Source organism: Protopterus annectens, chromosome 13.part0 (genome assembly GCF_019279795.1).
Source record: "Protopterus annectens isolate FY-2018-M chromosome 13.part0, PAN1.0, whole genome shotgun sequence".
NCBI lineage: Eukaryota > Metazoa > Chordata > Ceratodontiformes > Protopteridae > Protopterus > Protopterus annectens.
Window position 1 is genome coordinate 961,803,347 of NC_056747.1, and position 28,000 is coordinate 961,831,346.

General features: G+C 40.1%; 1 protein-coding gene across 1 annotated transcript in view; it reads left to right on the forward strand.

Annotated features, from left to right (window-relative positions):
* Window positions 1–28,000, forward strand: part of KCNH4 (potassium voltage-gated channel subfamily H member 4) — a 1,657,012-nt gene that overhangs the window by 498,172 nt on the left and 1,130,840 nt on the right. The window contains exon 3 of the mRNA XM_044054725.1: window positions 13,212–13,343. Within this exon, the coding sequence (XP_043910660.1) occupies window positions 13,212–13,343 (132 nt within the window). The remainder of the gene's footprint in view (window positions 1–13,211; window positions 13,344–28,000) is intronic.

Genomic DNA, 28,000 nt, shown 5'->3' on the forward strand with positions numbered 1-28,000 from the left:
CTTGCACCGAAAAAAAGACCGTACCTGTGATTTTTGATCAGCTTTTTTTCCATTCAGAATGTTACCACTTCGATGGGTTGTAGGATTTGGGTGTATGTTAGATGACTAACTTTGCAGAAAGTCAAACTTCATATGGTTGCAAAGTTGAACAAGACAAAGCAACAAACATCAATGTTTTTCCAGGGGGACAAGCCCTCATGAACTTCCCACATTCCCCATGTGGGGGCTGCACCCCCAGACCCCCTCCATATTATATATGCCAACTCTGAGATTGCAGTACAGTTGGAAAAATGGTAAATTCCCCAATCCTCAATGTAACATGATCTCCGTACAAAAGTTTTGACGTTTTGGAAAGTCGATCATACGGTCTCGACCATATGAAATTCAACTTTTTGAAAGTTCGATCTTCTGAAGGGAACCCATATATGTAGGTGTTCAAATGCTAAACCTGTTAAAAGTTTGAACACTTAGGCATTGAAAAAAATCAAATCTATGAGATTTAAAAAAACTCAGAAAAACTATTTTGTTTCATGAGCTAAGCTCCCCCTGCACCCCTCTCCACATCTTGTTACTTATATATACCAACTCTTAGATTGTACTACAGTGGGGAAAGGGCAATTTCACAGAGTCTAGTATACCATGATTTCTTATAACCAAATACTGGCAAAATTTCAAAAGGGAGTTTTCAAACTATTTTGCCAGTATTTCAAGTGCTGAAACTTTTGATTGTTTAAGCACATGGCAGGAACCCATATATAAGTATAACTAAATTGATCTAATGCTGATAATATCATCATGAAAATATCTACCAAAAATATCTAAACACAAAGTATCCACATAAACCAAACACATTCCAATGCAATATTTTTTGCAGGAGACCAATCTCCCAGCTCCCCCCACACCCCCTGTTATTTAAATATACCAACTCTGAGACTACACTGCAGTTGTGACATATACCCTTCCCTATTATAACATTAATGTACCTCATTGTTTCTGTTTAAACATCTACTGTCTGAGTGCTGTCATCCTGAATTTTATTCCATGTTCAGACCTCACTGTGGTGGTTCTTGCAGTACAGTGATCTTGACTACCATAATACCCTGTAGCTTGGAATGCCTAATGAGAACATGGCATGGCTGCAAAAGAAGCAGAATTTGACTGCAGGGTTACTGATGGCAAACTCCCATTTATGTCATGTCACATGTCTGCAGTGGGACCTGCACTGACTCCCAGGTGCTGTCAGGTCTGTGCTTCAGTTACTCCCTTTGACTTATTTGGTCTACACAGTTTGAGTCCTGCTTATTTAAAGGAATATCTAGAGCCTTTTGCTCTGGCTGTCTTCCTTAGGTAATCTGATGAATGGCTGCTTGCAGTTCTAAGGCCCCATATAGAAACACTGGCAGGTTGCCCTTTGCTTACATTGTCACAGTCCTTTGGAATCGGCTACGTTCCCTAATTCAGATATGCATTTCTGAAGTCGCTTTCAGAAGGCCCATGAAATGTTTTTAATTTGCAAATTCATTTTATTTTTATTCGCCTTCTACATTGACTTTTAAATCCACCTTTTCATGGTATTACTAATTATTTTTGCATAATGCTCAGTATTATAAACATTAAACTGATTACCTAACTGACTTGCTCACAAACCAACTCATGCCTCACAAGACAGTTTCAGATAATATAACCATGCCAGTTACATTCTGAAAGTTTATGTTAGTTAGAATCTCTTTCAGCTTCTTTCACTTGTGCTGGTCTTGTTGCTGCCTTGTCTTCCACAATCACATCTTTATTTTGATAACCGTAAAGGCACACATTATAACTATGTCCTATTTGTTTGTGAGCTGAACTTTGATGGAAAAAATGAAAAGCAGACGCATTACCTACTGCTGTCCTGCCGTGTTACATTTAATACAAATATCTGCACACACTTACTGCCTGTGTGTGTTGAGAACTCACACCTGTAGCAAAACGGGGTAGGTGCATTTCTTAGTACACATCTACAATGTACTCTCTCCATTCTTCAGTTCAAAATCCCTTTCAGTCAACAACACAAGCAGTGAGTTCGGAAAGAGCACACTGTTTTCATTCATTTGATAATTTTTTGATACCCTCTTTATCCAAGTAAGGATCAAGAGGGAGTCATTGCCTATCCCAGTACCCATGGGGCATGTGGTGAAGAAGCTGAACTTGAATAGAATGCCATTTTTACAGAGGATGCACGCATGCTCTTTGGAGTGCATATACACAGACACACAGACAAACACACACGCACACACACACACACACACACACACACACACACACACACACACACACACACACACACACACACACACACACACCTGCTAGCAGTTTGTTAAATGACATTTTTTTATTTTTTTTTTCTTATTTTAGTAACATGTATTAAGTATTAAATTATGATAGTGCTATAATAATACTATGAGTGATTCAATATTAAATAAAAAACAATCCTTCCTCTTAATTCATTTGTTATTAGATGCAAGATTCTGTTGATATAGGTTGATAAGAGATATCAGTATTTCCAAGAATTATTGAGGAATGATTTGAGATATAACCTTTGTTCTTTAATTTCTCTAATATCTGTTTCTTTTGAAAGAGATAAGAAACCTGCTTGTAGTTTGGAAGCTCATCAGTTCATTTATGATATGCCTTTTGAATGTAGGAGGAATCAGATGATTGACATTGCTAGGGCTGGCAAAGGGGGCAGCTCTCCTGGGCACTAGTATCAGGGGTATGACTGGCAGGTGCTGATGGTTCAGTAGTGCAGCACCAGTTTTCAGAAATGAATGCTGATACAATAATATGGTGTTTGCAGGCGTGGCTGAAGTGCTTCATGTGGGGTAATATAACTGCAGCAAGCAGTCTGATACAGTTTCAGAGCAAAATACCTTTTTTATAGAATTCAAGAGGGGTTTTTTTTGCTCCTCAAATTAGAATTGAGGGCAGGTGCCAGATCAGGGAGCTGCAGAGGGCAGCAGACACTAAGCAATGGCTCTGTAACAGAGCAGCTGGTGAAAAAAAGGTGGACATTCAGATTCCACAGAGAAGGACACCTAGCTGTGAAATGAACTGGAGTACCAAGAATTATGAAGCAGCAGTGCTAACCACTGTAACACTTCTGTTTCATCCAAAATATGTCATCTAAGTCATTTCATTTCTAAACATTAACCTGGCTACTTCATGTCCTGATTCTTGGTAATTAGTATTGCTGGAAATGTCATCCAGGAATCCTCATTACCACTAGGCAGCAGACAAATATTTTAAAGAACCGTCAGTTTTAAAGCATTATGTACCACTGTCTTATACCAAAACGTAAATTAAGTCAAATTTTTCAAGTGGATTGTTGGCCTGATGGTGCTGAAGGAAAATGTTGTGTACTGCACCAGCAATGTTAGTATAGCCACTGGTCTTGGTGTCAAATGGTTTGTGGCAGAGTGGAAAGATTTAACCTGGCACTTGCCAACTTTTTCTTCTCTCAGAAGATGGCTTGGGGTTTTCACTGCTTAGTATCCCCTCACTAATATCTACAGGACTTGTAACAAGCAGGCAGTGAATTAGTGCTGGAGATAACTGCACACAGACAAAGTACTTCCTATGCTGACATCAAGTACGTCCTATGCTGACGTCACTCCATATCAGTCATTGAAGAGGAACAGCATATTGTGTTTAAACAAAAAAAGCCTAAAACTGCAGTGTGTCGGCCTGAAATGTTCACCAACCAGCCTTCGCCTTTAGAAAAACATATGAGGTGGTGAACAACAGAGCCCCTTACTGTGGCTAAAAGTTCAATAGCTCTATATTAAGTTGCCACAAGTGTGCATCCCCACCCCATACACAGAAACTACCAGGTGTTTACTTAGTAATGACACTTTTGTCCAGAAAAACAAATCTGTATGTTATGTCTTACTAAGTGCTGACAGTGAACCTTTGTAAAAAGTTACATTTGTTACGGTCGAATTAAAAACTACACAGACACCCACAGATTTTTGACGACCTTTATTGTAATGAATCATAAAATAGTAAACATGAAAACTTTATTGAAACAGTCAAATTCAACTAATTGCAACACAATAACATAAATAAACATAAGGGCAGTGTACCCACTCACCCTTGGATAAGCAGCGTCCCCCACTTGCTCACTTATCATTGTAGTAACAAGGCAGCGTCCCCGCTCACCTTAGCATATCACCAAGCCAATCCATCCACTCAAAGTCTTCCACCATCAAAACTGTACCACCTCAAATTCCAATTATCCTCCTGAGGGGGAAGGAAGGGCTGTTCCCCCTCACACAATGCCCATTTTCACTAAATCCTCCACCATTAACCCCAAATTAAGGTTAAACAAATCAAGACCAAATTCGCTGAGATGAACCCCATCTGACCTATACCACATAGGATCCCTGTTCTCAAACTCTACATGCCGTGAAGTACGCACCCAAATTTCTTTCAAATATTTTGCCAAAGTAAAATTAACATACTTCCAAGCCCTCTCCACCACAGAAAATATTTTTGCCTTCCTCCAAAACAACCTGGGAATAATCTCAGCTCAAAGCAAAACCACTGCTGGATAAAGCCTTCTCAATGCTAAGACATCCTCGCAAATGTGATAATCCAACTGCCTTTTAGGAATTCTACCCAAATCATTCCCCCCTAAATGAATCAACAAAACATGCAGCAATCCCCACTGACTCTGCAACATGGTAAATACATGCAGTATCTGGCTCCACATCAACCCTCTAACACCATGCTAGTTGACCTTCAGTCCAAAACGTTCCAAACCCAAATTCATTCCATTGTGTCTAACCACTGCATGCCTAGCTGCCCAATATATGAAAGAATGACCCAAGATGATGATCCTTCTTTCACCTAAAAAAAAAAAAAAAATTTGTAACAGAAACTTCTCACCAAACTACTTAGTATAAGTAAAAATGATTGGAAAACCACCGTCCCACCCTCTTGATAACTTCAATCAAATTTCCTCCCTTTTCTAAATCTGACCCTGCCCATTCTGAAAGAATGTAAAATGAAGAAAATATCTGAACCATCGTGCTGAAAAGAAATGGAAGAAAACTTACCCCCTTTAAACCAACACTACTAAGGGCCCTTCTCATAATCAGATTCAATTGCTCACCCATCAACGCTCTACCACCTAATGATGGAAAAACGAACCCTCGGACTCTACCTCATTTTGTCACACACAGTCTCTTTCCCCACACTACAGGACATCTCCAACTTGACTCAGCCTCTTCCAAGACTATTGGCATCCCCCTCCCTTCCTGATCAATTTTCGAAGACCTCAGCCTAATATGTACCACGCTGGGCAATATAAGTACATCATACCACACCAAGAAACCCAACAACTCAGACACATGAAAAGCCCCACAATACATCCACATGCTTACCGTACTCCACACCACATAATCATCCAAGCATCCACATACTCTACCTAAACCCCTTAGCAACATTCCTAAAATCCCCTTAGTCACCAGCCATCTCCTATCTGCCACAGGACTTTCAACTCTACCCCACCCTTTCAATACTTGCCCCACCATCCATGACCTAGTCCAGTCCTCTAATCTGGCCAACTGAGCAAATGCCCCAATAGCTGCCAATGCCACCCTGACCATTCAAACTGCCATACCCTGCTTCCTCAACCTGGCTAAATAACACAACAACAAACCCTCTGACCACTCACACTCTCCATCCGATAACTGCCTCACAAAATTGTCAAATTCACATAATGCCTTACCGTAAGCTCTCCTCGTAGATACCCCCCATGACTGTTGCACCAACCTGCCAGTTACTACTGCCAGTCTGCCAAATCTCATCTGGAACAACTGAGGGATGCAATGTTGCTGTTGGATCCACCTGCCAAAATCTGCAAAGCTGAAAATGAGACAAACTGTCAGCTATCTCGTTCTTAACCCTGGGCACGTGCAACCCTGTAAATGAAAAGTTAATCAACAAACTTTGCAACACAAGTTTACGAAGACCCATTAACAAGTGAGGGGATTTAGCCATCTTAGCCTGCAACACACTCACTACTGCAATATTGTCTGAATTAAACACCACCCTCCTTCTCCTCAAAGAATCCTGCAATACCACAGAAGCCGCCCCAATCAGCATCAGCTCCAAAAAGGCAACATCCCATTTCCAATCCTCAGATCAATGAGCAGGCCATGGCATCAAGAACAATTGCCCCACAAAATAAGCTCCCATGCCCAAACCCCTGGCTGCATCTGTAAACAACTGCAGATCCCCTTGACCTACCCCATCCAACTGCCAATGAGATCCCATTAAACTGATGTAAAAACTTTGTCCACAAAGCTAGATCCTTCCGAGCTAACTTACTGACCCTTACTCTGTGGTGCTTACTCCCCCACCTTCAAGAGAAAAGCCACAGACCAGCAAAAAACACCTTGTCCTGAGGCAAACAAAACAAACCCTGTCCTGCATCCACTGTCAAACCTAAAAAATCCAACACCTTCGCAGCACCTTCCAACTTATGCTTAGCCAGTGGTACTCACAAGGCCCCACACATCCCCACAAACTCCTGCATTGCCACCTAAGCCCCTTCTCTTCCTTCACCCACCAACAAAAAGTCATCTAGACAGTGAACTGCATGCTGCCCATCTAACCTACATTGCCATATCCAATGCAGTGCTGTGCTAAACTTTTCAAAAGTAGCATATGCCACTGCACACCCCATAGGCATGGCAGTGTCAAAATAAAAACTATCACCCACCACCATGCTCAATAAAGGCCAATCTTCCTCCTGCACTGGCAACAAGTGCAAAGCTGACTCAATATCTAGTTTAACTAGCCAAGGATTATCAAAACTCCGGATGATGTGGACCGCATCATCCAAGGACACATACGTCACTTTAACCTCTTCCCCGGGTATGAAATCATTAACAGACTTGCCTTCAGGGTACGACTTTTCTTGCTTTTTCTTGGGAACCAATCCTAGTGGTGACACTTTAAATTCAGGAAAAGGTGGCCAATCAAATGGGTGACACAATCTCCCAGCCTGACACTCCTTCTCAATCAAAGCTCGCAAAACATCCTCCCTCCCACTCACAGACCTCAAGTTTTTCCCCACCTTACCATCACCCACCAAAGTAGACTTAATCGAAAAACTCCTAGAAAAAAACCTCAATTAATTCCCCAGCCACAGCCGGCAGCAGATACTGTGCCAGCAACTCCTTTAAGACCTGAACCTTAATAGGTGAATGGGTCCCCTGGGCGTCCCCTACCTCAACAAAAGCCCCCCCGGCCATGAAAATTAGCCCGGAGAAATATTCCTTGCAACGCCATGTGAGGACCACCCCAACCTCTTGGGACCATGAAATAAGCCGCCTGACCACCAAACTGATTGCCACCCCTACCACATTTTGTAGCTGCATGCACCCCCATACACTTTGAACAAAATGAGAAAATCTGCAGCATACCCATTAACACCTCCCTGCATTAAAGGCCCAACATATCCCGGCACCCCCTTCTGTCGGCTGAGACACTTTGAACAACATGAGAAAATCTGCAGCCTACCCATGAACACCTCCCTGCGTTAAAGGTCCAACATACCCTGGCACCCCCTTCTGCTGGCTAAGCCACCCTGTTACCCAATACAACAGTGTCCATCATGGTAGAAAGCCAAATATGTAGGTGTCTGACTTCCCAATGCATGGATTTGTCAACCGCCTTTCATTTACAAAACTTCTGATCGTACCAAAAACCATGCGTTAACTGGCCGTAACCTCAGTGCCTCTCATATAGTCATAAAATAGGCCAAGAGTGAAAGGGCCAACAAGCTATCCCTCTCCAAGCAGACTGCCATGTAGTATATAAATCCCAAGACCCAATTATCCCATGTCCTTGGCTGAAACCTACCCATCCACTTGTGACTTATAGCCACCAATGCCGCCAACAGGTCCTTCCCATTAGCCGACTCTACTTCTGTCAAATGCTGAACCCCATCCGCATCAATCAAATCAAAAATATCAATAAATTCTCCTTTCCAAATCTTCTCCTTCACTACCAGTGATATATGCGGGGTCAATAGAATTGGTGCACCATCCTGCCCTAGTGCCTGCATTGCCAACCGATCCTCCAACCACGACCTGAACTCTGACCCTACCTCGTCTAACCCAGGCTCCAAATCCTCCTCTAACATTGAAAGGGTATTATCAAAACCCAAATCATACTCAGATAGAGCCTCCAAACCCCTACCCAATGCAGAGTCTTGTACACCCCCACTCAACCCTGAATCACTCCCTGTAAATGCACCTACAGCCTCTATCCACACCAAGGCTGGTGAATTATTACCTCTCGAAGATAAAGGTGCTGCCACCAGTGTCTCAACCTCTGTTGTCCTCTCTTCCACTGCTGCCTGTCTGGCTCTCTTAGCTATCAATGTCCAAGTTCCAGTCTCCATCTGCCACTTTCTTCGAGTATTTGGACTCTGCATACTGACTGTTGGACCATCATTGGGGATCTCTCTAAACAGGTCTTCTGCTTGTGCCACAATACTGGCCCACTTCTGTCTCACCACTTCTGCCATGATCACCACTCACCCTAAAGAAAAGAAATAACTGTTAGAGCAGGGAATACAAAAAAAAAAAAAACTAGCCAGTTCCATCAGTTTAAAGCATACAATAATAAGTAAACCCAGCCACCACTGTTAAGATTACCATACCTGCCACGTGTCAAAACCCAGAACCCTATACACTGCACTAAGAACAAAGTACCACTAAGCCATATGCTATAGCCATCCCCTTACCTTAGAGTAACAGTTCAATGAAAAACTGTTTTTTTTACATGTATAACTCTACCATTCTGGCTTTGGCACTAACCTCCTAGTTGCATTAATCTTGCTGTCCATAAGTACATGTAGCAGGCAAGCATCACCCACTCCCAGCACCATGGTGATTCACAAGGAGGAGAAAGGAGGACACCCAGCAAAAGCTGAACTATCGCTAGACCTGCCTGGTCCCCCTCACTGCCCTCAAACACTCAAACATGCTGTGTCCGTGTACCTTATTTCTCTTACTTTTTTTTTTTTTTTTGTAGTTTTGAATTCACACCGATGCAGGAACACACCTGCACAGAAACCACCTCATCCTCCCACTGAAACTACAGCCTGCGACACAGCCATCTCAGATCTATCCAACCCCCCAACCACCACAAGACCCCCAGGACCCACATGAATGAATGAAGCGTGGAAATCTCCTCAAACGCTGGCAACAGATCAGGGACATCCCCAAAATTTGGGGACAGTTGAGAGGTATGCATGGTCTAAGACAGGCAGCAGAGTGGCCCATCAGTAAGCATTAGGCTCTCCCACACCTGCCGCTTTATTATTTTTATATATTGTATTTTATTTATTTTTTTTTTTTACATTTAATAAAGCTGCATATCTGCAGTGAAATTGCGCATGTGCATGGCTCCTGTCAAATGAGGAGCACCCCTAGCTGCAGCTCCATTATCCCAGCTACACCATTAGAACCATCAGGGAAAACAACTATCCCACCAACGCAACAACTCGCTGCTACCCAGCCCCCCAGCCACCACGAAAAGGCCGCAGAAAAGATCAGTTAACTTAAAAGTATTAGATTTTATTTTATTCATTTATTTTTCTTTTTTGACAACGGCCTAACCCCCCTGCCCAAAGAAACTCAACTCACCTGCTGTCTGTCAATCACCCAAGGCCTACCTTACTCCCACCTCAGATCGTCTGGGACATGATCCTGCTTCCAACAAGATCACACCAAATGTGCCTCCATACACTAACTCCCACCTCAAAAACCCTTAAGACCCACTCATTAATCCTACCTCAATTCCTCCCTCAGCTTCCCAATTACTTAACCCTTTCCTATCTGCTCCCTACCCACACACTTAACCCATCTTGCCTACCTCCCTACATCCTAACTTCTCCCCCCACCCACCCCACACTAAAGCTGTCCCGTGAGAACTTTGTCTGCTCCCAAAGTTCATTTTAGGAATATTTCTATTTAGAATGTTCAGCACTTTCATTGTTAGATACTTCTTGGCTGCAAACAGGCTGAAAATTCAAGTGGCATTCATCCATACACACCTCGGAACTCTGTTTATGTTATTTTCCACCTACCATAGTCATATACATTGTACGCAGTAACATACAGTCTCTGTGAGAACTGTTGTTTGCATGTGGGTGTAAGATTAACGTTCATAACACAGAACTGACACAATATCAGATTGCATACATTGTGCACAAGTAGCAGGAATATGCATTGTGAATGGAAATGCTGTACTACCACTGCCTAGATATCAGCAATAATCTCCTGCAAATAAATAGTCATTTAAAGCTTTGTGCTTCGAGACAGTTGGTAGCAATACAAAACTAATATTTGTTTCTGCATTTTTGGCTCACAGTTCATAAGGACAACATTGAATTATATGTTTGATTGCTTCTGGCTTATGGGTTTTCATTTCATCACAATCCATTCTCTTCTTTCTCATGTGCCACTTCTTTATTCTGCATGGCATGTAATAACACAATGCTGACAGCACAACATATCCGTGGACATCAGTAGTAAATTCCCGTAATAAGACTACATCTTGACTGCTTCACTATAGTCCACTGATGATTTTGCCTTCCCAGCATTCTATAACTTTTCTTTGGCATCCTCAGCTATTTCAACCACCACTTTCTGATGCACCATATGTAATCACAAGTTTATAATATTCATCATCTCTAACTTATCTTTTCAAGTTACATTTTCCTATACATGTTCTATGGGCATCACCACCAATAACTTTTTTCATCACAAACAGCCATACATACTGCCCACCTAACCAGTTTAAGGCAACTTTTATTTAAAACATTGTTATCATTGTTCACTACTCAGAGCACAGTTACATAAACTGACCAAAAATTCCTTGAGAGGTGAGTGGCACATTAGTTAGGTATTGTATGTAGTAGTGACACATCTTGCTCAGTTACCTGGAATCTGCCCTTATTTCCCAACCACCTATGTAATTTTTTTCATCTTGGATGGACAGATGCTACTTCCCATGACATACAACAGTGATTTCCCTGTCAGTAGCTACTCCATGAACGCAACCAGTTCTGACTGAGAAAATTGTTGGGTTTCCTGTCCATGCCTGTGGGGTCGCCCATTTTGCATAATGATACAATGACTGGATCTACTGTGGACTTGCTTTCTATTGGTGATTTTTTATATTCGTCACTGTATTAAGGGTGCGGCTGATGTGGCCGCATCAGTGGACTTCTATGACAGCATGGTACGTCATGATGTGACGTTACATGTCTTCAGTAAACAATATATTTTATGTAGTGTCATGCCATTTCTCACTGACACTGTTGCTCAGTTATATTATTACTCAGCAGCATGTCATCATTTCTATAAATGTGGGCATTGGCATGTGGAAAATCTATCGAACATCCACAACTGTAGAGCCATAAATTTATGCCTGCACTCCACAGTTTGTTTTGTTCTTTACACCTTTGTGAATAATGGACCACGCTGTGAATGTTCATTTACATAACAAATGCTAACCTGGCCTCCTCCTGGTAGGCACATAGTAGTGAATGACACCTTTCTAGAGTGTACAGGAACATTTATGAATTGTGTACTTCGCTGGTATGTCGCTTGGCCCATGTACCAGCCATGTACAATGTCATGTCTTATTAATCCAAGCTCATTTAATTAATATTCATTTTTCCAAAAGAACCCTTCAAACTTTTGGCAAGATTTATGTTGAAGGCATTTTCTGTCTTTCTAGCTTTCTGCCTAAGCTGCTTTTTGAAATCATTAGTACCTGCCATGTCTAGCAGCTGACTTGCATTAACATTCTCTAAAATTTCCATTACTAAAATCTTAGCAGACTGTCATCCTTCTTGCTCCAGAAATTCAATTTCAACTACTTGCTTTGTTTCAGCATTTGGTTTTAGCTCTTAACTCTAAGGCTTATGCGGATGAGTTATGTTATTGTCATTTTTTTCCATCTTAGCTATCACCTTGTAAGCCAAGATGGAGCCACTTTCCATTTGCTGAACATATAGTGAAATTTCCCTCATGTTCAAGTGGACTCTCCCTCATCCCTCCATCCATCCCCACCCCTTTTTCCAATTTTTGCACATGATGGCATCACTTCAACACTGACAATCATCCAATGCCAATGTTCACACTACCAGGTGGCTAGCCCTGCCACAGCTGTTCTTTCATAACACACCCAGATTCATATTCTAGAAAAATTTCCAGTCAGTATAAACACTTTGAATATCCCTTAAGAAATATGTATATGCGCAATGTGATCTATCCATTCAAGAAAATAAAACAAACATATAAATACAAACTGACACTGCATCCCTCCAAACACATGCACTTTCCTGCTTTCCTCTTCAGAGGTGAACCATTATCTGTAAAAGAACCAGAATACCACAAATGTTTCAACCTTCCACACGGAATCCTACCTTTTCTCATTACCCCCTCAGTATATCAAACAAATTATACAAATACATGGCACAAGAAAACAAAGCAACATTTTTACCTCTTTCTGTTTCTTAGAAGTTGTTATTTAAAATATTCAGCGCATCTGCTAAAAGTGCAACAAATTACCTCACATTCATCATTTAACTCTTAAGAAGCATTTCTGAAGAAAAGCAAGCAAACAATTCTAAAGTGAACACAAATGTCACATTATTTATGGTGTAAACTGTGCTTCATGAAGAGTACCTGCTGAATGCAGGACGTGTATGAGTTCAAAGGGCTGTTAACCAAGGTTTCATGAACCATAAGGTCAGACTGTATAATTCTTTGATTTCAAGCACTGAATTTAATGGGCAAGTGCTCATTTTTTTAGCTTTGGTTTCTGGACAGGGCCATTGACCAAGAGTCCATTACTCTAATAAGGGCTCTGATACAAAAAGACAAGGGTTATAGCTCAGTGTTTTAAACATTACATTACAGTACCTGCTAGAAATGTTTTAAGATTTATTGAAAATGTTACAGTGATACAAAATAGTACATCCTACAATTAACAACTGAAGTTAGTTGTGTGCAAAATGTATTTTGACTAATATGCATGATTTTGGGGAATCTCAACATTTATATAATGTCTATGAGCATGTCAAACACCTCGGAAAATTCATTATGTTAATGAATTCTCATATCATGGTAATGTTTTAGGTTCTCCTTTCTGGTGCCTCCTGGATATCGTTCCCATCAAAAATGAAAAAGGGGAGGTGGTTCTTTTTCTTTTCTCCTTTAAAGACATTACAGACACCAAAGGGAAACTCCATCGGACTGACTTCAAAGAAGGTAAGACGTTACTGACCTTAAATGATTCCACGGTGAGAAATGACCATCACTCCATATCTATTGTATGCCTGCCTAGTTTAATTTCTTAATCTCTGAATTAGAACATAATCCGATGAGTCATATGGTCACATGATCTTACTAAACCTGTGACACATATTTCAAATTTATCTGAGACATACCTGTGCATTACAGCCTATGCAAATGCAAATTTGGAAGTAACAGATTCAAAGGGATTCCATTCCTACTTAGCATTTCCAATAGTATAAACAGTGTCGTGGACATAAAACTACCAGACGTGATCAGAAACAAAACTGCTGAAATGTCAGCAGCCAGCACTCATCATTGACTGCATTGAAATGAATTCAGTATAAAAAAACAGCAATGTCTGCAATTCATATCAATAACATACTGGATGTTACAACGCAAGAATCAGCACTTTAAGTGAGGAGTTGTAGGAGGCATTTCACTGTGAATCGTATAGTGTATTCTATAAACATGGCAAGACACTTGAAGGGAAAACTAAAGCAGTAGAGCACAGAGTCCATATTTATACCACACACACACACACACACACACACACACACACACACACACACACACGTGTGCATGTGTACATACATATTTATATATATGTGCTTATATATATATATATATATATATATATATATATATATATATATATATATATATATATATGCACATACAGTCTATATATGCACACATAAGCACACCCACACACACAATGGAGCTGACTAAACTAACAGCAAGTGTTTTGACAGGGATATATGCCCCCTCATGCACCTCCCACACACAATGCTAACTAGATATGCTAACTCTGAGATCGTATAATCCCAGGGGAAATGGAATATTCCCCTATCTAAGGATTGTCAATGTTGCATAGCTGTTAACCATCTGTCTACATCGATCAAGTGGTGTTGACAAAACAGCTGTCAGCATTGTGTCAGTTCGATTGTGTGTCCAACAACCATCTCTCTCTCTCTCTGTATATATATATATATATATATATATATATATATATATATATATATATATATATATATATATATATATATATATATATATATATATATTTAAACACTCAGAAATAAATTAAAACATTAAGTCGATACTTACATCAAATCCTTAAAAAAACAGCACTCAAGATGAGGGAATAAATTCCTATATTTAGTAGCTAAAACAACATCCAGTACACTACTATACAAATTTAATGTGACAGTCTTTTCATATGTGAGATTGTTATACAATGGGGACTGGGATTTTGACTTCTACTCACTATACTGCAATCTCGGCATTGATATACATAAGCAGAAGGGGTTTGGGGCGCAAAAAAAGTTTATTTTAATGATTTTTGTTTTTCTTTAATTGCTTTTAAGTTGTATTCAATCAGCGCCATTTCTAACAGTTGTTTGAGTACTTTGTACTTGATGTTTTGTTTTTTGAGGACCTATAGTAGTTTCATATATATATATATATATATATATATATATATATATATATATATTATATATTTATGTAAATGGTTTATGTGAGTGTGTGTGTGTGTGTGTGTGTGTGTGTGTGTACGTATGTATGAGAAAGAGTATGGTAAGCAAGTAAGCACTAAAGACAAATGTTAGGCATGGGTCTAGAGTAGCACTACGTACAGTAAAAGTAAATAAGTTATTTTAACAAGCTTATGGTCTAAATTTCCATTTCCTGTCACTGGGTTGCTTAGAACCAATGTATACATCAAGTTTGTTTTGAAATTGTTTAGTAAACTGCTTTCATTAATGATAATAGTGAGTTTTTCTTTTTTTTAGCTAAAGTTTTACAGTCACTGGCTAACATGTTATCCCGTCTTTTTGTAATGCTAATGCTGATGTTTAATATTATGCACTGCAGACATAGATATCTAAATGGCCAAGTCATGCCATGCTTTGATGGCAAGCCAGAGATTTCCCATAGGAGCCTTGGTACCACTAAAAAAGCAAAGATTCCCCTGTTTGCTTAGGCTTTGTTTTGCAACCTACTGATTTCCTTCATTAGGAATCCTGAGCCCTCAGAAGGCAGCATTATAATCAGTTAAAGTGCTTTACTTTATTTTTATTTTGCTGGCCACATAGCTGAAATGGTTCAAGGACTAGTTTCAGTCACAACCCAAGCTAATATGTAAAAACAATGCATATGTGCATAAAAGCAGTGTTCATGCATGATGAGACAGCAACAACAAATATATTCATGGACCCCACTACAATTAGAGTTACAAAAACCGCAAAATAAAGTGTGTTACAACATATGTAAAAAGACTATTGGCAGGTATTTATATATTATAATACATTATAGACATTATTTGTTACCAAAGACAATGAGAAAATACACAGTGATGTGTCAGATCTTGTAGAGAAATAAGAATAAACGCAGCATGAGTCATACAATCCTAGCACTTAAATAGGTCAGCTATTTACTATGTATTATACCAGTTTCTGATATGAAGCATTGCTCACTGATGTAGTAAAGTAATATTAACAAATGGTTAATAGTTATACCATATATTATAGAGTAGCTTAGGAGATCATAGGAAATGATTTGTCAGGTAGTTCATAGGTTCATAGGTTTATACTAGGCTATCTGCCCTAGGGCATTTATAAGCCTAGCCAGAGTGTGTTTGGCTTTCGCCACCCATTTTAAATTAATTTTGCTATGCCCTTTTTTGAGGTTAGTATACTGTGCCTCTGTCTAACAGTGACACAGAAGTGATACCCGGGGTAAACCTACGATCTCCCATCCACTCATCAAGATTCCTCTTGAAGAGGGTCAATGAGGGACTCTGCCTAACCTGGACTGGGATTTTATTCCAGAGTGAAGGGAGCCTCTGGGTTATGAATCTGTCCCTCCAGGATGTCCAGTTTATTTCAGTGCTGAGGTTCAAGTCTCTGGAGCGCGTAGCTCGATGGGATTTGGATTTTCTGAGGTGCAGCATGTCCATTAATTCCGGGTTGGACATGGCTTTATACGTCAGGTACAGATCGCCTCTGAGCAGGCGGTATGCCACTGAGTAGAACTGGAGTTTCTTTAGCCGGGCAGCATATGGCATCTGTTTGATCCTCTTGGTGAGGTACTTTTGGGGTCTTTCCAGTTGCTGCAGGTGTCTGGTAAGGTACATCCCAAAAGGGGCATTGTACTCAATTATGGGCCTGATAAGGGATGAGTAAAGAGGCACGATGACCTCCCCTGATCTAGATGTGAATCCTTTCATGATTAGGTGGGCTATATAAAATGTTTTTCTAACCACTTTGGCCACGTGGTTGTCAAATGAGAGATTGCTATCAACTTGGGTCCCCAGGTCCCTAATTACTTCTTCTGTACTTAATTGATTACCACCTATGTGGTAATTTGTGGGTACTTTGTTTTTGCCAAAGGGGATGACTATACACTTTTTGGCGTTTAGCTGGAGGCCATGGCTCTGGCACCAGTTGTCTGTTTCTATTAGGCCCTTTTGGAGGATGTTTGTGTCAGCTGGAGAGTCGATTATGGTGCCCAGTTTGCAGTCATCTGCGAACTTGGTCAGCCACAGTCCTTCCGTGTTGGCCTGTACCTCCGAGAAATATATACCGAACAAGAGAGGTCTCAGGACTGAGCCTTGTGGGACACCACTTGTAACTGGTTTGGAGTCTGACATGGCTCCAGTAATTCTAACCATGTGGGCTCTGTCTTTGAGCCAGTTTGCAACCCATCTAGTGACATAGGGGTTTATACTTAAGCTTGTGAGCTTATCTATAATGCCCGAGTGGGGTATTGTATCGAAGGCTTTTGCGAGGTCCAGGTAGGCTGTGTGGACCACCTTCCCCTCGTCAATGGCCTTGGTGACTGTTTCAAAGAAATCGACCAGGTTTAAGAGGCAGGATCCGCCCTTAACAAAGCCAAACTGGGTAGGATCCAGTGTCTGTAGGTCCCCAATATCTTTATTTATGAGGTCCATGATGATCCTTTCCATAGCTTTGCAGACCATGTCAGGCTTATGGGGTGATAGTTTCCAGGATCTGTTGAGGCACCACCTTTGTGGAGAGGGACCACTGTTGCTGTACGCCACTCTTTGGGTACATATCCTGTAGTAAGGCTGAGATTGAACAGTAGTTTTATGTTTGGGTTTAGCCCTTCTTGGAGTTCATGTAGGACGCAGCCCGGGACACCGTCTGGTCCCATTGATGCTGTGTTTTTTGCTTTGGAGAGGGCGGCTCTTACCTGAGCATCTGAGATGTCAGGGGGGTAGCACACTGCTGGGATAGATATTTGCCCTTTTGGTGGGGGGGGGAGTTTGCGGTGCATCTGTCAGCTAGGATCTTGGCAATGTCTGTGGGTTCGGTGTATTTTTTGTCATTTTGGACTAATTCTGAGCATATCTGGGAATTCCCACCCAGGTTCCTGACATAACTAAAGAAAGCCTCGTGATTATCCTTAGTGTCCTGTGCAATTTTTCTCTCTAAGCTGGCCTTAGACGATTTTATGATTGCCTGTAGTTTTTTGCTAATACTGATCAGAGATGCCTTCCCTTTTTGGGATTTTGCTCTATCATGTAGTAGCTTCCTCCTTCTATTGTATAGTTTGTTTATGGCTGGGGTCCACCAGACAGGACGTCTGCCTTTGGAGGATTGGGTCTTGGTTTTATTTGGGATTGCATGATCCATGCATTCCTGAAGGTGTTCATAGAATGCGTTTATAAAGGATTCTGTGGTCTGGGCCATATTTTCCACAGGCCCGGGGGCTTTGAAGGATTCCACCTCGATTTTGAGGAGTGTGAAATTTGCTTTAGAGAAGTTTTTTACTGTGGTTTTCGGGGCAGGGGCTGGGGTCGGGATGTGAATATCCAGTGATATTAGTTCATGGTCTTATCTTACCAGTGAGGGATACACTTCTGGTCTGGAGCATAGAGTCCCCATGTTGGTGATGATCAGGTCCAGTATGTTTTCCCCTCTTGTGGGAGTGGTAACAAGTTGTTCCATAGCATTTGAGTTTATAAATTCTTGGAACCTTTGGGCTAGGGTGTTGGAGCTAGAGTAATGCTCCCATTCTATGTTTGGGTAGTTGAAGTTGCCCAATATAATGGTGTTTGGAGAGACCTTCATATTTTCCAGTGTTCTCAGGAAGGCCGAGTGGGGTTCCTGGGTTTGGGAGGGTGGTCTGTAGAAGGCTATAAACTGGAAGGCAGTTTTACCCACTGTTAGTTGCACATGGATAGTCTCTGATGCTTCGTGCTGTGCCACCAACCTGGAGGTGTGGGTATCTTTGAGGAATATTGATACTCCCCCTCCTTTTGTGGTTCAGTCCAAGTTTTGGGGCCGAAAAGCATGGTATGAGGTATAACCTGGTAGTGCTGGGGTGCTCTCGGGAGCCTTGAACCAGGTTTCTGTTACTGCACAGATATTGATGTTCTCCATGCTAAGGAGAGTTTCGAGTGCGTGCATCTTGAGGTTTAGTCTTCTGGCATTGAGTAGCATTACTCTTAGTTTCTTATCCCTTATGATACCTATGGAGGTGGGATTGTCTTTTGAGCCTTGCCTAAAAAAGACACTATGGGGGTGGCAAGAGCCTTTGCCAATATCCCAAAGCCCAGGGGTGACAGGTGCAAGCCGTCCCTAGCGAAGCATTGTGGCTTGTCGAGCATGTCATCCCAGGCTGACAGGCATTGGATCCCCTTTGAATGACACCAATACTTAAGCCAATTGTTGAAATTGATCATCTTGTCTTCATATTGTGCCATCATTCTTGGTGAGGGTAAGATGCTACTCAAGGTCAGGGTCATACCGGCCTGGGCTACATGCTCAGAGAGCTCCTCTATGTCTCTTTTCATGTAGTCCAGGGTGGTACGTCTCAGGTCATTCACACCAGCATGGACAATGACTGAGTCATATTTGTACTTGCCTTTGAGTGACCTGAGTGCTTGTGTTATGTGGCGGATCCTAGCACCTGACAGGCAGCTCACCATGACCTTCTCCTTGTTCAGCCTGGCGAGTGGGACGTCAATGTGCCTGTCGATAAAGTCACCTATTACAAGTGTATCAGGTGTGTTGTTTAGCCTTAAGAGCTGTGACTGTTCGGCACACTGGCTTTGTGAGCTATGTGTTGCATGTGTTTTGTTTTGGGGTAGCGGTTGCTTGGGTGCCTGCTTTGGAGATCTCTGCTGTTTAGGCAGATTTTTATTTAGAGCCTCCGAGTATGTTTTTGTGTGTTTATGTGTTTGGTTTGCTGTCGTGGTAGGTCTATGTGAGACTGGAATTGTAGTGAGTGTGGTTTCCTTCTCCTCCTCACTGGTTATGCCAGTACTGAGGTGAGAGAGCTTAGCCTCCAGTTTGGCTATATGGTTGCATCTCTCACATATGTTGGAATTTGTTGGGAGGAGGAGAGGGTTGTCTGTGTACATGAGGCAGTTGTAACATTGCCTCAAGATTCCCAGATTCACCAGCTGGAACGGAGAGGAGATTGACAACTGACCTTTGGACATGCTAAAATAGTATTGGGAATTCCTTTATAATTGAAAAAAGGGGCCAGTGGGGAACAAGGTACTCAAGGGGAGTTTGTGAGGGTGTAGTGCTTTTAATTTTTTAGTGCTGACTTATATAATTGCTTTAGTGAGCAAGTGCCAGGCTTTAGAGTAGGAATAGGGTGTTTATTATGAGAACTAGATCAGTTCTAAGGGAAAAAGTGAAGAGCAGACTTTATGGAGCTGAGAATGGTTTAAACCCAATTAAGCGGCGCTGCCCGATGCTGCGCTATGCGCAAAATCGCGCAAAGCCGCGCTAAAGCAGGTTTTATACAGGGGGACTTGAAAGAGCTAGAAATTGGCCTAAAATGGCCAATAGACTACCAGATTCATGTGCTGGGAACACTCCTCCAGGGATAGATAGGCTGCTCTAAGCTCCCCACTGCCACTGGTGAACAAAGAAGCCTCCCTTTATCCAAGAAAGGAAATGGGCAACACAGGAACTTTCCAAAAGTCCAGAATACAAGTATTTCAGAGTAGCATTCAGAAGGGCAAACCTATTCATTATAATGAGTGAGTCAGCTCTGATCAGTTAAACAGTTGCATTTGTAATTATCTTGGCGTTGTTTTAGCAGATCTCTGAATTGGGAGAGACTGTTGAATTTTGAGGTATTCTATTTCAGCTAGCTGAGCCAGTTTTACAGAAATTTGTATTAGCAGTGGCAAGGCCGACTTGCGATTTACTGACAGTAGTGCTTTGTTTGCTGTGAAGTAAGTAATATATCGTATTTGTGCATAGTTTACTTGCAAGTGAAGAGAAGTATGAGTCATTTGGTAGACTGACGTTTGAAGTATTGATAGGTAGTTACCAATCTCTGGAAGCTCTTTGGCATTCTGTATGGCTAAACAACGATGTTCTCTATAATCTGGTTAAATTAATAAAACATGGAATTGTATTTAATGCAGTTTAAAACAGGACTGTATTGTAAGAACAGCTAAGGGATAATATAGGTAAGGCATATTCTAGTTGAGGTATTAGGATATTAATAACAGTTGTTTCCCTGGCTTCTTTGTAAGAAAACTCGAAATTGTGTAGAAACATTTGAGTTTTTTAAGTACTTTTTCAATTACCTTTTCAACATTCAGGTTAAAAAAACTTGATCTAGGTATAAACCCAAATGTGATTGTGCAGAAATGAGAAGAAAAGGGTTTCCTACTTGATCTTTTGTAAGAATGAGGAGGTAAAAGTTTGGAGAGTGATACAGAGAGTAACATTATATTTTTGATTGCAATGGGATTTTGTGATTGCAGACTGTATGTTTTAGGTCATTAAAGCAGGCACCATACATTAGATCCATCTCCACAATATTCAAACTTTTACTAAGTATGTAGCAGTGACTGCACTGAATTTTAGATAGATACATTTTTTCTGCAACAAAATATTATATTTATTGATGTATTCAAGCATCTAGCTGCACACATTTGTCTCTAGTGTTTTAGCTATGAGGTGTGTATTTAAGCAATAACCCACGGCTGGGTGTGGGTAATGTTGGATTTACCCATGGTTGGTGTGGTTTGGTCACAAGGGCAAAGCCCAAGTGACCAAAGTCACCCGTGGGTAAATCCAGCATTGCCCACACCCAGCCGTGGGTTATTGCTATTATTCAATGACATTATTTAAAAAAAAAATACTTACTTTTCTTAAATAATTTCATTGTATAACACCTCTGTGCTGCCCTTCCGCAGTTGTCTGGTATACTGGAGCATTTCTGATGTACTGTGCATGCGTAAGGGACTTGTGCTCCCACGCTTATGCAGTACATCAGTGCTGTGCAGAGGTAGCAATGGAGAAAGGAAGATCTCCGTTGATTTTTTTAAAAATATCTCACAATGTTATATGAGTATTCATAGAAGTAGTGAGATTATCTGGTTATGAGTTTGGTTGAAGTTAAGAAAAGATCAGAGGAGTTTAAAAATGAAAGATCACTTGGGTGGAGACGTACAGTGTCAAATCTAATTGTTGAGAATTTGATGTTTTACCTGCAACTTGAAAAGCTGAGGGTTTGTTATTTCCTGTAGAGGCAATTGAAAGGTGTTCCAGAGTTTGGCTACTTGGGAGGAGTAGACAGCATCCCCATTTGAGTTACTGCAGAAGCTGATGCTAGACAAAGGTTTATCAGAGGATCTAAGGGCTGGGTAAAGGGAGTACCATGACATCAGTGGAGACAGTGAGGGTCAGTTTTGGGGAAAGTGTAGTATTTTAGGAGATTGTTATAGTTACTAGAGCTTAGGGCAATGAGGGAATTTGAGCCAATTTAACTGCATGACAGCTTTGCAGTGATGGGTGTTTGAGGGTAAGTTGGATGCAAATCTGAGTATTTTATTATAGGTTTATTCCAGTGTAGAACATCAGATGGCTTGAATGCTGGTGGGAGAAGTCAACCAGTTGCAATATATTTGCTGGTGGACTCTGAGTTCAGTAGAGCAAGCCCAGTTTTTGATTATTTTTAATTTATTTATTTATTTATTTTGTGGTTTGTTGATGTGGAGGTCAGATTCCATTATTTGATCTGTGGTTAATCCTAGCAGGTTAGTGTGACTGACCTTCCCATTAGAAGAGGTGAAGGTGAAGGTGGAGTCATTGAACGAGGATTATACATAGGATAAGACTTGTTGGGTTAGTAATAGGATTTCATGCATGGATTTGGCAGAACAGAAAGTAGTGGACTTGAATGCATATTGAGTAGTGGTAGAGTTAATGGGTTTGTCTTGTGGAACTCCTACAGGAATAGCAAGAGGAAAAATGATGGACTGTAACTATTTAACACTTGGAACGCTTGTTAGAAAAATAGGAGCTAAACCATGAGAAGGAAGACTTTGTGAGGTCAAGATGTGACAGTCTGTGAGGAAGTTTATGGTGAGAGACTCTTCTGAAAGCCTTACAGAGATCAAGAAAGACTGTGTATACTAAAGAGTAGTTATTTATATGCAGCTGAACTACATGTCAAAAGGACAGAAGAGCCATGTTAGCACTGTAAAAAGATAGCAGCTGTGCTGTGATGGGGATAGAAGGTCATCAGAGAGTACATACTGGAGCAACTGGGAGGAGATACATTCTTCTAGGACCTTGGATAATGGAGAGGGGATAGGATTAAGCTAAGTAAAAAGGGAGAATAGCAGAAATTTGTGTAATGGGATATTTTGGATGTTGGATATTGGATATTAGATATGGGAAGGGTCGATACTGGATATTAGATATTGGAAGGGATGTCTCAGTACTCTTAACGTTTGGTGGGGATGAAATGAACTGCTGTAGAACATATTATATTAGTTTGAATCCAAATAAAAATGCTGAGGTAAGGCTCCAGAATCCAAACAAATAAATAAACCAGTCTTCAGAGGTAATAAAAAGCAGTGCCGTCTTTAATGTAACAGGCCCTCAGCAGATCCAAAACACAGAGGAAGGGAAATGTGAGTATACCCAAGATGACCTGTAATTGGTTAGTGACCCAGGAAATGGAGTAAATAACCAAGGAGAAATGAGCTTTGAAAACCAGTGCTGGTTTACCTATATGAAGTGAATAGGCTGGTTCCAGTCTTATCACAACCGAGACACCTGTGCATCAAGCTGTATGTTTGCGCTCCATGGATGGAAGTGGAACACAGGAGTGCAAGCCCACCAAGATACATTGAACTCTAGCTACGCATATTGGATGTCTTGAAGTACATATCTGCATTCAGTATGACACAGCAGACAATGCACTATGGCTGTTGGACAACAGTGAAGGTCACTGAGAACGTAAGAAAATCCCCTAGCTCCCTACTGCATGAAGACCATGATCCCTACCTCTCAAGTCCCTCTACTGCCATCTTTGATTGCCCAGAGAGGAATGAACAAATTGGGAAGTAATGGTAATGGCTCAACGATTGTCAAGAAATGGGAGAGAAAATACTAGAAACCCAAGTACCTCTTTGTATTAGTTCCAGTACTATTCTCTCCATTAGTTTGCTGAGTACACACTTTAAGTTTTATCAGTCTGTATGTATCAGGGTCTGAAGTGATGCCTCTTTTGACTAATGATTGCACTGTAGCTAGTTGCCATAGATCAATGAAATATTTTTTGTTAGATACTTGTTAAATTTTACACATAAAATATTTGACCAGGTTACCCATCAACTTGTATTGTAAACTGCCTGGAATATTGTCTGTACCTACTTAGCTAGTAATTTCAGTTTTGTTTAGAGATCTGTCAGTCACGTTATCTGAGATATACAGTGGCATACTTTTATGTTAATGTGCATAGCTTCTAATTTTTTGTGCATTTAAAATTGTTGAAAAACTCTGTCTGCAATTACATGAAATATTGTTTTAGGTTTAGTGAGTTCCATGTTGTTTATTGCAAAGTTAAGTTTCCTTGTTGGATATTTATTTTGTACTTCCTAATATTATTATAATTTTTTTATTTTCATCCCCTTTAATGATCAGATTAACTTTGCAGTTCTAGCATAGACAATTTTCTTTAAATTGGCTTGTAAAATTGTACCATATAACAACATTATTTTGATGTAAGAATTAATGATTTTCATGTGCTCCGCTTTAAATAATGCTGTGAAGCACAGCTCTCTAGTTTTTTTTCCTTGGTATTTGACTGATTTCATTGTAGTCCCTGTATTATTAATCTAAAAACCATACTTTTAATTCTTTTTTTTATTGGTCTTAATTTGAAAATACAGTTTCACAGCTGGAGTCAATGAAAGAATGCCTAACAGGAGGACATGAAGCCCATGTTGTCCTACTACAACTGTGGTAAGAGAACATAGCGTGTGTGTGTGTGTGTGTGTGTGTGTGTGTGTGTGTGTGTGTGTGTGTGTGTGTGTGTGTGTGTGTGTGTATGTGTATGTGTGTTAGAAGAGGTGGCTGGAAGATCACTGGGTGTAGTCAGGACTGGGTTTAGGCAGAAGAAAACAGGCTACAGCTTAGGCCCTCACAGTCTGAAGGGGCTTCTAAACATTTCAGATTTTTTTAAATCTCTAGAAATTAATTTTCTAGTAATAAGTATTTTGAAACTGATACTTAACGGCATAGTTTTTAAAAGTTCTAATGGACTGATTTTTCTCTCACCCCAGCACAACTTTATTTTCTGTTAGCACTAGCAAATACCATATTAAAATATGAACCTGTGATACTTGTTTGTTTGTGTCTTTCTGCTTTTCCCAATTAGGGGTCACCACAGCAGAAATCCAGTCCGCTAATGATTGATAGTTGATTTTTACATGTCGAGTTACCAGCCCTGACACACAACCTTCAACGAAGGTACACCCATTCACGCATATCTCCACACAGAAGACACTCTAGCTGAGAATCGAACCAGACAGCATCTTACTGTGAGGCGACAACACTACTGCAGCACCACCACCACAGATACTTCTATGGCAGCAAAATATATTCAACTCTACTTGTGCATCCTTATAACTAAGAATTAATTCAAATCCTATAGACAGACTTGGCATGCATGCAATAAAATGCAATAAAGCAATAGAAAAACAGAAATAGCACAATGCAGGTATAGAAAAGATGAAAATCTGATGTGTTGACACAGCAGTTTGTTCAGCATCTGTATGAATGAAACTTTGATCTTTTACTTTAAATGCATAAAAAAAAAAGTTTGGCTCCTCCCACAATTCCCATGCAGTTAACTTACCTAGACATCACATAAAAGACTGATGTCTGTATTAACCAGTGCTTTTAGACCTCAGTGGAAAACTTTAAGTGAAATAAGAAAAAATCAGCAACAAAAAAGCTGTGTTAATGCATAATTAAACTAAATAATGTAAACAAAAAAATCAGATCTACTTGCATAGCAGTCTGTTCCATTAACCATTTGAGGGAATCTTTGAATCGGTGTTCCATGTTAGTTTAAACACAAAAACAGTTTTGAGCTTCTCCCATAATTCACAAGCAAGTTTATCACATATTGTTTTTTTAAAATGAAATGCAATGTTTGCTTATTGTCACCTCCTAGAAATGTTAAAACCTCAAGAAAAATATGAGCAAAATAGCACTGTAACAAAATTAAAAAAGAAAAAAAAATAGGACGAGAGCAGTTTTAGTATATACTCCCTACCCTCTAAAAATATTTAATCATATTATTCATCATGCTTTCTACTCTGGAAGCTGGACAAAAAAACTTGAAGTAGTGTTTCTTGTGCTTTGCTTATGAATTCTAGTAGCAGTGTCATGATAACAAATGATTCATAAATATGAAAAAGTTACACTGGCCAAAATGTCATTAACAACTTATTTGATGTCTCTGAATCAAACCCTTACTACAGGTGGAACTACTGCAGTAAGGGTTCCCATACTAACCTTCACAACACTATTGCACTGACACATACTAACATCCAGACTTGTGCATAAACACATGGACTAATGCATATATACCCCCCATTCACTGTTGCCATACTTACATACTCTAGTGGCAGCAGCCCTACCCCCTGTCAAAGAAAGCAAATGGTATGTTGCATAAAAATATATACATTTCCATACCTTTGTTCCATGAATTACACAGGAGAGTACCATGCTATTTCAATCCTGATGTAAGGCACAGGGGAAGTTCACATAGGTACTTGGAAGTAGTCCCCTTCCCCCCAGGCAGCTGCAAGTGTATGTAGTGATGTCTGGTAGACTGCTGCAGCATTACCTACCTGCAGTTGCATACCACTGTTATGCTACAGTGGCCTCTGAACTGGAAACACATATTGCACTGTGCAAACCTGCTGGAAATGGATTTGTGTAATGTATTGCATGTTTCTGAATACCTTCAAGGTTTGTTTTTTTTCCTTAAGCTAGCTATTCTATAACTGAAGAAGAAAAGTATTAAGTAAAATAACTGCAATAAAATGATAGAAACAAAGTAAGAAAGTAATGTCGGTATACAGCTAAAACTGATGTATACAGCTGTTCGTTAGGTTTGTCAGCTGTCACAAGGAAACATTGAAATGTGTCTCCTTAATTTAAACACGTAAACAATGTCATGTTCACAATCAGTTAATCAGCCTCACAAGAATCAACACAAGAATTGCTTTCTACCTTAAATATGTAACATTTACATTTCAAAGAGATATCTTTGAGCAAAATAACCATAAAAATGCAAAAGATAAGCAAGACGTATGTAGTCTTAGCAGTGAAGGAGGGGAATCATATTTACTCACAGAGCCATCTGTGCGGTTAGTTTTCTAAATGAAACCTTAAACTGGTGTTCCTTCTTAGTTTAAACATGGGAAACGGTCCATTTTCCCACATCTTCTCACATCAACTAGTAAGTAATTAACAACCCCAAGGTCTCACCAAAACAAAAATAAGTTTTGCCTTTTTTTCTAATGTGAAATTTTTGGAAGTTAAAGAAAATATTAGAGTGAAAAATCTTACTATTAAACTAGAGAAAAAAAACAGGAAGAAAGTGACATTTAAACTTGTATTCTATGACTTGCTAGTTGATATGAGAAGATGAAAAGAAATAGAACATGTTCACGTGTTTAAACTAACAAGGAACATCCCACCCCCAATAGAAAATATAATTTACTCACACAGTAGTCTGTTATGGCATCTTTGTAAAGGAAACATCAAAAAGGTGTATTTTGGTACCTTAGTCACTATAAACACTTTCCAGGTTCTCCCAGAAATGACAAACAGTTGACCCCCCTCCACTACGAAAACATATTTTTGTATTGTTCTTCCCAACAGACATTCACTCAATTTTGTTTCAGTGAGAAGTATACTTATTAATTTGGTTGTGTAGAACAGCTAGGGCCCCCTATATAACATAACATCGTGAACAACAATACATGACAATGTAAGTGCAGAGAGTGGAAAAGGTGCAGCATGGATAATGAGCATTATAGAAAATGTAGTGTTAGCATTTGCCATTTCAGTTATAGGAATCCTGTGATAAAAAAGAGCGGAGAAACAATGCAAGAACCAGTTTGTATAGCATAGGAAAATGATAGATTGTAGATGAAAGCAAATTGTAGCAGTATAGATGGAGGAAAAAAGATGGAAATACATCAGAACAAAGGAGAGGCAGTCGTAGAAGAAATAGATAAGAAGTGGGCCTTTAGGGCAGATTTGAAATTAGAGAATACATATTTAGAAGGCTGGTAAATGATTACAAGTATTTAA